Source organism: Artemia sp. Qi Xiang Cuo, chromosome 12 (genome assembly GCF_049724085.1).
Source record: "Artemia sp. Qi Xiang Cuo chromosome 12, ASM4972408v1, whole genome shotgun sequence".
NCBI lineage: Eukaryota > Metazoa > Arthropoda > Branchiopoda > Anostraca > Artemiidae > Artemia > Artemia sp. Qi Xiang Cuo.
The window spans coordinates 13,197,566-13,208,986 of record NC_142805.1 but is presented as its reverse complement, the minus strand read 5'-3'; the positions used below and the strand labels follow the sequence as shown (position 1 = coordinate 13,208,986).

Below are 11,421 nucleotides of genomic sequence, written 5' to 3'. Positions count from 1 at the left end.
ATCTGTTAATTCTAGTCCTTATTAGAAGTCAATATAAGTAGTTTTGCCCAAAGGGGCAAATTTAACTTTTTTGGGCCGCCAAGCTTTTATTTTGTGAAGGGGCATAAGAGTTCATGGTTTTAAATCTTATTGTGTCATAACATGCGCCATATTTGTGTCTACAGATTTGAAAGTGAATTAGAAACTGCACTCTGTAACCCTAAATTAATAGAAATATATGTCAAAAGTACAAGGTATATTTTGGAACATGGAGTTTAACAAAATCTTGTCCACTGTGTTCTCTCCCCCAGGCAAAAATCTAGCTCCTATCACCCTCACATAAGGTAAATCCACTCATTCACTCTTGGTAAATTCTTTCAAAAAAGCTTAATAATGCACGTTGGCGCATCATAGTCGGATGGTAACTTAGGACGTATCCTCAGAATAGACAAAACTCGAATTCCTAGAATAGTAATACTCAATATAAATGAAGGTAAGAGAAGGGGGGACCTTAGAGAGGGATTTAAACTTGCCTTAAAAGACAAGGAAAATTGTCCTTTTTTCGACGAATTTTTAACCAATTAAATAAATATAAAAACAATGTTTTTCAACTGAAAGTAATGAGCAACATTAAAACTTAAAACGTATAGAAATTATTACGTATATCAAGGGGGTTGCCTCCTCCTCAACACCTCACTTTTTACGCTAAAGTTTTTTAGTACCTTTAAAAAAGCTTCTTATCGTTCTAATTAAACGTTCCTTGTGTTTCAGGAGTCGTTCTTAAAGAATTGGGACAAAATTCAAACTTAATACAATTCAAAATATTCTAGGACCACTGGGTCGATACGATCACTCATGGAAAAAAAACAAAACAAATCAACACGCATCCGTTATCTTACTTCCGGCAAATAACGCAAAATTCCACATTTTCGCAGATAGGAGCTTGAAACTTGTATAGTTGGGTTCTCTAATACGATAAATCTGATGGTGTGATTTTCATTATGATCACTTGACTTTTAGAGAATGTTTCACTCTTTTTTCGAAAATCAGGAAAAATTTTCTCAGGCTCATAACCTTTGATGGGTAAGACTAAACTTAATCAAATTTATGTATTTGAAATCAGCATAAAGCCCCGATTGATGTATTTATTGGTATCAAAATTATGTTTTTTAGAGCTCCGGTTACTATTGAGCCATGTCGCTCCTTACTTACACCACGAACTGTTTGATTTTAAAATATTTTAATCTTGAAAACGTTAAAGACGAAGTTTCTAAAATATAAGCAGATTCAGTAGATAAATAGAACTGAATCTCGTCTATCGTCTGTCGATTGATAGCAAAATTTTGGTTTATATTTAAACTGTGAGGGGGGGGGGCAAAAAAAAAACAATATACCAAAACTTTCACAGGGTACATAAATCTAAGACAACTCCAACATTAGCGTATCATAGTTCGATGGTGACTTAGCGCGTATCCTCAGAATGGACAAAAATCACATTCCTAGAATTGTATTACTCAATATAAATGAAAAGTAGACAAGGACCCGACCCCATACAAGGGCCGGGGCTTAGATATGAAACCGGGCCGAGATTACAGAAATGTCAAAAGCCTTGGGGAAGACATTAGAGATTGTTTAATCAGAATTTTTTAACAGGAAGAGGAACTTTCGCCAGTATTTCGGTTTCAAGTATATATAACTTATATATTCAGTGAGTTGTATATATTTATAAGTAGTAGGTTAAATATGTCAGTAAGTTATATATTTCTGTATATAACTTATTCAGTCGATGAGTTATATACATTTATAAGATGTAGGTTAAATATGTCAGTAAGTTGTATATTTATGTGTATAAATTATTTAGTCAATGGGTTACATATATTTATAAGAAGTAGGTTAAATATGTCAGTAAGTTATATATTTCTTTATATAACTTATATAGTCAATGAGTTATATATATTTATAAGTAGTAGGTTAAATATGTCAGTGAGTTATATATTTCTGTATATAACTTATATATTCAGTGAGTTATATATATTTATAAGTAGTAGGTTAAATATGTCAGTAAGTTATATATTTCTGTATATAACTTATATACTCAGTGAGTTATATATATTTATAAGTGGTAGGTTAAATATGTCAGTAAGTTATATATTTCTGTATATACCTTATATATTCAGTGAGTTATATATATTTATAAGTAGTAGGTTAAATATGTCAGTAAGCTATATATTTCTGTATATAACTTATATAGTCAGTGAGTTATATATATTTATAAGTAGTTGGTTAAATATGTCAGTGAGTTATATATTTCTGTATATAACTTATATATTCAGTGAGTTATAATTATTTATAAGTAGTAGGTTAAATATGTCAGTAAGTTATATATTTCTGTATATAACTTATATAGTCAGTGAGTTATATATATTTATAAGTAGTAGGTTAAATATGTCAGTAAGTTATATATTTCTGTAAATAACTTATATATTCAGTGAGTGATATATATTTATAAGTAGTAGGTTAAATATTTCAGTGAGCTGCGGTTAAGGTAGGAAATGAGGTTAGCAGCTGGTTTTGTATTTGGGTACTGTTCTGTTTTGTATTTGGTTTTGGTTTTGTATTTGGGTACTGTTTGGGTATTGTTCTGGGTACTGACCTGACTGACCGTATTTCAAACAATAGGCTATACGAAAAATGTGGTTCAATACCACTCTCTAGGGCTATAATGAAAGAAAGGTTGAGATGGTTAGGGCACGTTGTGCGGATGAAGGATGACAGATTGCTGAAGATTGTTCTTTTCGGCCAACCATATAGGGCTAAACGGAAAGCAGGTCGTCCCCGTCTGGGGTGGGAGGACGTCATAAAGAAAGATTTAAAGGAAATGGGAACTTCGTGGGCGGGTGTAAAAAGGGAGGCTCTGAATAGATTGGGGTGGAGGAGGATCGCGCATAGCTGTGTTGGCCTCAGGCGGCTTGATGCTGCGGTGAGTTATTAGTAGTAGTAGCAATAGTAGTATATATATATATATATAGGTAGTCAATAGTTTTAAAATTATCAATAGTTTGTTTCAGTTTTTTAAAATTACTATGCTGCTAAACTAAGCAACCTGTTATAACTCATAGTCCCAAAATTTTAACAACGATCAAGCTGAATTTTTAATACGATATTGAATTTTTTCTCTAGTCAAGAAATACCCAATAGTAAAATGTAAAGGTTTGGATGAAAATAATACAATATAGGGCTGAATTCCAAGTTTTCATTGTTCACTTAAACACCTCTGTAAAATTGTAGTGCCGCTTTTGTATTGGAAAAGAAACAGAAGATTCGCCAGGGTTTCAGACTCTGTTTCGGAATTTCTGAGAAATGTTCATGTAAAATACAGTAAAACTAAAATGAACATATTGTTAATAAATTTGCTTTAAATTTATTTCGCTTCATTGTTGCCTACTGAGGCTACCGGGAGAGGGATAAATCAAGACAGAATACATACGCCCAGAGTCATTATAGCTTTGTTACGATTCAATGTTATATGATAGATGACAATATGATATAATTTTCTAGCTAAGATTTAACTCCATCCGTCTTCGAAGTACATTTTTCAAATATGGAATGCATGGTTTTCTAGATAGAAAATTGGATGAACCTCTTAAAGCAAGGTCGATATCCGGATTTGTAAAGAAAGTCTAGAACTAGGATGTTGAAGTTTTAATTATAGTGGGCCGCATTGTCACTTGAAATAAAATGAAAGAGGAAATTACTAGTGGACCTCACATAAATCTTAGGCGGGCTGCAGTGCCGCCTGCAGCCATGGGATTGAACATCCCTAGTCTAGAATCTGCCCTAGGCAAAGGTCAAGTGATATCTTAATTCTACCAGGTTGAATGGATAGATCTTAAACTAATGAAGCTAATGATAAAACTATCTTTTCATCTTGAAATATGTTACAGCAGTAGGCTTGTCACCAAGTTTCTTTCACCGTTTTGGGAATACTTTTCTTGTTCTTTGGCTTTTTTGTCATATTTTTTTTTTCAATATTTTGGTTTTAACCTTCTAAAAGAATATGATATTCAAGACCGAAGATTATAAAACCTCCCTATAGGGGTTTTCATTCTAATAGATTGAAGCTCTTTTTTAAATTACCATTAATTTTTTTTTTGCTTATAAACTTTTACTATTAACATAATCTAAAATAATAGTCAGGTTTTTTGCCACTCATCATTGTTGGTGAGTCACTAATCAGCATGATTTGCCATATTTTTCTAATTAGACATTTTTTTCTAAATATTTCCTAAGCTTTCTGTTACTATAGGTGGTTTGATATTCACTAGGAAGTAGCTATTGGTTCAACCTTGATGAAGAGGCTTTTTGACAGAGCCTATGATAATTGACCATTATCCTCATAATATTGTTTCTTTTCCAGATCTAATGCTTTTTATCTTTTGTATTTATTTACGAAGTGTCCAGTGAGTCTACGGTAGAATAAATTATATACTAGCCGACTTATTTTGGTTTTGAGCGTTTTTATTTTGATTTTTTTTTACTCTAATTTTGTAGAAGCTGAAGACATGCCCTCAAATGAGGATAAGGATATATTTGGAATCATACATCCCATGCTATTAATGAAACAAGAGGCCAAACTTTTTTCTTCCTCTATTGGCATCTTTGGAGATTGTCATCATAATGTTGACCATGTTAAACTGGAGTCGAACATTGACGGAGACAAAGGTATTTCTGCAGATATCCCCATTTTTTGTTTTTTAGCGTGTCCAAAAATGAGAAGGCGTATCTTAAAATTCAGTTAAATTGTGGTGGTGGTGGGGGGGAAGATTGACTTTTATTGCATCTGAGCGAATTTGTTGCATTTGAAAAAAATTAGTAAATAACATTCCCAGATTGTTTTAATTATTGAGACATAAAATTCTGTATCCAAATAAACCCCTCAATAAAACGACAAACTGAATTTTATTTGGAACATTATGTCTTTTAGAAATCATTAGAACTCTTAAAAAATTTTAAATATGTATTCAGCAATACTGAATTAAAACAATATGCCGTTCATGGCACATTTGCCTTAATACTCTTCCAATGTACGTAGTTTAATCATTCTCTTCTAGCCTCAGTTTCGCTTGGTTTTAATGCAGCACTATCTACAAAGCAGTGGATAATTTACATGGGGTTCAGTCCTCAAGGATTATTTGAATTATTTTTTCTATGTGTTTACGAGGTCTGTAGATTCCAGAAAGGGATCCATTCACCTCTTTGAATTTCCTGGACTTTCACTGATTATTGGATGATCCAACTATTTTTCCAAAAACATCTGCAATCTGATAACCAACAACATTGGTTCTAGGCGTTTACCCCCCCCCCCGGCGATTACCCCCCTGGAAAATACCTCCCCCCGGAAAATAAATCCCCGTGAAAAACATCCCCCCATGGAAAATACCCCCCCCCCGTGGAAAATAAGGCTTTCCCAAATTTGAGAAATTTTATTTGTTTTTTTTTCTTAATTTCCGTAGGGGGACGGAATTTTCGTACTTGTGTATTATGTGCCACTCACTCAAGTTTACATAAACTTTATAAACATCAATCTTTGATGTAGGTGACGAACCCCTTTAGAAAATACAGGTCGTTTTAGTAGAGCCGGCTTCCGGACAATATTATTCCTGAGTTATTTCATGTGATCGTGCCACCTTAGTTTGGAACTAAAGACAATTCTCAAGAACTTCACTGAAGATTCCTAATCTAAAAGAGAGCTATTCAAAATAAGGCTTGGATTATGCTCTATGTTTTTGTCTAGTAAATAGGATTGCTTTGGTTTTGGAAGTGGATATAGACAAATCTAATGCTTCTGAGAAGCAAGAGATTATGTGGACATCTTATCAAAGATCTCCGACCAATTCAAGGACACTTGTGCCTGACAGCCATATTACTGGTCATCAGTATAAAGCCCAAACGGTCCATGCTGTAATTGCAAACTCAGAGATATATACATTAAACAGAAGAGGACTAAGAAGGGGTCCCCGGGGTAAGCCTTTTCTAATAGGGTGTTCAATTAAAAATCCAGTCAAGTAAAATCCAATTAATTAAAACAGGGCTTCTTCATAAACATTTTCTTTTACAGAATTGAAAGTGGAGTGTGCTTCATGAGGTCGCACTACTGACTTCACATTATTTAATAACATTTTAAGGATTCTTTTAAAAGCCCTCTTTGGCCACCTGCGGCCTTATGATTCGTAAGAGAGAGATAAAAATTATTTGTTCTCAGGTTTATCACAATTGTTGCGTATTGCACAATGCATTTTATAGTTGATATGTTATAGTTTGATTTAGTTCATTTAGAGTTGATTCTTGTTTTTTTTTCTCTGTTAAATCGTAGTTGAAAAAAAATATATAAATTGATAAAAAAAAAGGGTCAATATAGTTCATGGGTGGTATTGTACAACCACATTTTTCTTAGACAAATCCACCCTTAAGTAAACTGATATACAACCAGAATTCTGTATTATCGAATAAAAGAAGGAATAAAGGATTCAAAGTAATATCAGAATGACGGCTCATGCTGGCTTTTATAAATTAAATAACGAGAAGAGTAATTAAAACTAATTTTATGATGACTGTGTAAGGCTAAAAAAGCTAAAAGCTGAGTTTATGCTAAATGAAAAAAAATATTAAAAAAAAACAAAAATACAAGTCTGTGATTTTGAGTGAATTTTATATTATTATAGTTCTCCTTGTTGCAGCGTCTTCCGATAAAGATATGAACAAACAAGACTGTGGAATGCTTAGCATACCAGTTCATGCAAGAATATTTCTAAAAAACGATGTGAGTCTGAACTGTCAGAATGAGATGCCAAGTCACATATATGCATTTGCTGAAAATGATGTAGCAAAACAGGAGGTTTGTCATACTGAAAAAAGACCTTTCGAATGTCATATATGTAAGAAACGCTTTAATACAAGTGCCAATTTATCTCGTCATCGAAGAACTCATACAGGAGAAAAACCTTTTGGATGTAATATATGTGAGAAAACTTATCGCAAAAAAGCCAATCTATTTATTCATCAAAGATCTCATACTGGAGAGAAACCTTTTGAATGTGATATATATAAGAAATGTTTTACTCATAGCAGCAGTTTATCCGATCATCAAAAAACTCATACAGGAGAAAAACCTTTTAAATGTAATATATGTGACAAAACATTCAGCAGAAAAGCTGACCTATTTATTCATCAAAGAACTCATACTGGGGAAAAACCTTTCGAATGTTATATATGTAAAAAGTGTTTTACTTATAGTTCCGTTTTGTCTAATCACCGAAGAATTCATACTGGAGAAAAACCTTTTGCATGTAATATATGTGAGAAAACTTTTCCCCAAAAAGCGGATCTATTTATTCATCAAAAATCTCATACTGGAGAGAAACCTTTTGAATGTGATATATGTAAGAAATGTTATACAGGAAGTTCCAGTTTATCTAATCACAAAAGAACTCATACTGGAGAAAAACCTTTTCCATGTGATATATGTGACAAAACATTCCGCCAAAAAAGCAACCTAGTTATTCATCAAAGAACTCATACTGGGGAAAAACCTTTCAAATGTGACATATGTAAAAAATGTTTTACTTTTAGTTCCGTTTTGTCTAATCATCGAAGAGCCCATACTGTAGAAAAACCTTTTTCATGTGATAATGTGACGAAAGATTCCGCCAAAAAGTAGACCCATATATTAATCAAAAAACTTATACTGGAGAAAAACCTTTCGAATGTGATGTATGTAAGAAATGTTTACTCCAAGTTCCATTTTATCCAATCATCAAAGAACTCGTGGAGAAAAACCTTTCGAATGAAATATATATGACGAAACATATACCCAAAAGCCCAAACTAATTATTCATCAAAGAACACAAACTGGAGAATAACCTTTGGAATTTGATATATGCAAAAAATGTTTTACTTATAGTTCCGTTTTGTCTAATCATCGAAGAGCCCATACTGTAGAAAAACCTATTACATGTGATAATGTGACAAAAGATTCCGCCAAAAAGTAGACCTATATATTCATCAAAAAACTCATACTGGAGAAAAACCTTTAGAATGTGATAAATGTAACAAATGTTATACAGGAAGTTCCGGATTATCTTATCACAGAAGAACTCATACTGGAGAGAAACCTTTTGAATGTGATATATGTAAGAAATATTTCACTTCCAGTACCATTTTATCTAATCATCAAAGAACTCTTACTGGAGAAAAACCTTTCGAATGTGATGTATGTAAGAAATGTTTTACTTCAAGTTCCATTTTATCCAATCATCAAAGAACTCTTAGTGGAGACAAACCTTTCGAATGTAATATATATGACGAAACATATACCCAAAAGCCCAAACTAATTATTCATCAAAGAACACAAACTGGAGAATAACCTTTGGAATTTGATATATGCAAAAAATGTTTTACTTATAGTTCCGTTTTGTCTAATAATCCAAGAGCCCATACTGTAGAAAACTTTTTGCATGTGATATATGTGACAAAACATTCCGCCAAAACGTAGACATATTTATTCATCAAAGAACTCTTACTGGAGAAAAATCTTTCGAGTGTAATATATGTAAGAAGTGTTTTATTTCTAGTGCCGTGTTATCTTATCATCTAAGAAGCCACCCTGAGGGAAAACCCTTTGTGTATGTCAGTGTGTAAAAACTTTATATGCTTATTAAAATGCTCTTGTTTGAGCATTGAAACAAGAAAGAATCATGCATGAATCATGCTCAAGCCTGAAAGAATCATGCTAGAGGATGAGTCGTCTTCTTTTCCACGTTTGTTTTGTATCTGAAATGTTGTTTTTCTTTTCAAGAAAAGAGATGTTTTTTTATGTTTTTCCTTGTATATATTTTCAATATTACCTTTTTGTTTTGTTTCCTTAAATCCTGAATTATATTAAATCATAAAAATAGGTGCTGCAATTGTGCCAACTAAAACGACAGTATTGCCTTCATAACAACGTTGTCAGGTGGCAATTGATTCAGATAAGCTTAAAGACTGTTATTCTGTCATATTTTAACTTTTATTTTACTTTTGGACCAGAGCTATGTCTGACTTCTTTTTGATAGTTTACATTTGCAACTATTATAACGTGTGTATATAAGTCTTCTTAGGAAGTTGTCCTTTGTCTAGGAGGTTAGGTGTCGGGCACAGATAAACCAAAGAAAACCCACAACGATGACGTTGCCATCAGAATATATTTTCTGTTTAGTAGACAAGTGTTTTGTTTTCTGTTATTTGAAACTTTGGACCCAAAATTTCTTTTTCAACCGAATTCTTTTTTAAGTTAAATATTACTATCAATCAACTGTTTATATTAATTAATTCAGATTATTATAGTATCTTAAGGCCAGCCAACTTTTACAAATAAGAGTGACTCTGCCCTTCTTATTTTGAGGACTAGACACACATTGTCTTTCGGTTCCTCTCAGTCCCTCCCTTAAATCAGAATTTGAGGTCCAATTGATATCCAATGCTTCTTTGAAGTTTAAACTCAATTTCCATTGCAGTTAATAAGAAATGACTGATGAGTACAGTCTTTTGACTTACTCAACTCCACCTGTCTTTTCAGACAATACCTTTATTGAATTTTTTAATATCTGCGTAGCTAACTATCCCTAGAAGCTCAAAGCTGATAAGACAACCAAAACAAAAGATGAATTTCTTTTTCTGGTATTGAAGAAATAATAACAAGTACTATCAGCACACAGAATTGATTTCGTATAGATGAGGCTGTCCCCTCTCAATCCTTGCCCCTCGTGGTTGTATAAAATTTGGAGGGTGCTCTTTTAATTTGAAACTTAAGAGTTTTGTTACCTTTTTTAAATTCCAAAGTGATTGGAGAGTAACCAGCCCCCCCCCCCCCTCCTTGAACCTTTTTTAACATCTGGTTAATGTAACCACTTAGAGTGTCTGTTCAACATTTCGAGGTCTTTTACTTCAAGTGCCATTTTATCCTATCATCAACGAACTCATTGTGGCGAAAAACCTTTTGAATGTGATAAATGTAAAAATAATTTTTGCTTCAAGATCCGGTTTATATAATCACCAACGAACTCATACTGGATAAAAACCATTCGGATAAGATAAATGTAAGAAATGTTTTATTTCAAGTGTCAGTTGAAATGATCATCAAAGAACTTGTACTGGAGAAAATCCTTGTGAATGTGATATATATGACAAAACATTCCGCCAAAAAGCCACCCTATTTATTCATCAAAGAACTCATGCTGGAAAAAAATCTTTCAAGTGTAATATATGTAAGAAATCTTTTACTTCAAGTTCCGTCTTATCGTATCATCTAAGAAGCCACACTGAGGGAAAACTCTTTGTGTATGTCAGTGTTTAAGAAAGTTATATGCTTAGTAAAATGCTCTTGTTTGATTTATCAAAGAATCATGCTAGAGGAAAACTTCTTGTCTTATGTAATTTTGTGCTTACAGGAAAATTTTTGTCAGCAATCCTTAAGAAAACTTTTTTTTTTAATTTCCACAAAGCCTAAGCACACTTATAAATACATAAACAAAAAATTAGAATTTTATCAAGCTTTTATTAAACAATTGATATGTTATTTTATAAAGAAAATATCACTCAAGAAGTACATCCCTTTTTTCGAATTATGCACAAAAACATGAGATTTGGAGTTACATTTGATAGTATGCTCTAGCTTAGAAACTGTTTTTTCTGAACCGTCTTCTTTTCCGCTTTTGTTTTGTATCTGAAATGTTGTTTTTCTTTTCAAGAAAAGAAACGTTGTTTTTGTTGTTTTTCCTTGTATATAGTTTCAATATTGCCTTGGTGGGTAATCAAGCCAGGAAGAGAAGGTGAAAATCAGAATTTTTCGTCATTAAAACTAAAAGTAAGTCAAACCTAACCTGCATTAGGCTGGAGTCTTATTACCTAGATGGAGTAGCTTAAATGGAGGGGGGTCAATTGTTTTTGGGGTTCCTTAGAAAAAAAATATTATTTCTAGTTTTCTTATATCATCTTGCATTGTGCCTCTTGTTCCATTTTTCTGGTTTTGTATTGATATCGTTGTACTAATATAAATGAATAAATAAATCTTACAATGAGTAGAGACTAAATTGAATAAGCAAATCAAGCTTAAAGCGAACAAAAGTATTTTACTAATGAAGCATAAATGAAACCCAAAACGAACAGAAATTAAATAAACAATCATAGCAAACAAATATACGCCAAGTACTAATATAAATGAAGAAGATCTTCTTTCAAAGAAGGTAAAGGTAAAGGATGCGGCACTAGACCCTTAAGGTCCAAACCGGCGGTGCTGATCTCCGTTTCGTGGCCCTTCAGCCAGGAAATGCAATGGGGGGCTGGGGGCCAGCCAACCTATGCTTTCGCAAACCCTTCCTGTTTTACCTTCCCCAGATTTCTCCAGGT

At 32.9% G+C, this 11,421-nt stretch overlaps 1 protein-coding gene across 2 annotated transcripts in view; it reads left to right on the top strand.

Moving 5' to 3' along the window:
• LOC148945802 (uncharacterized) overlaps window positions 1–11,093 on the top strand; it is a 36,308-nt gene extending 25,215 nt beyond the window's left edge. For both annotated transcript variants that reach the window (XM_089098464.1, XM_089098465.1), the window contains exons 3-4: window positions 4,531–4,701; window positions 6,717–11,093. In XM_089098464.1, coding sequence (XP_088954590.1) covers window positions 4,531–4,701; window positions 6,717–7,696 — 1,151 coding nt within the window. In that variant the 3' untranslated portion in view covers window positions 7,697–11,093. The remainder of the gene's footprint in view (window positions 1–4,530; window positions 4,702–6,716) is intronic.
• The last annotated feature ends 328 nt before the right edge of the window (window positions 11,094–11,421 follow it).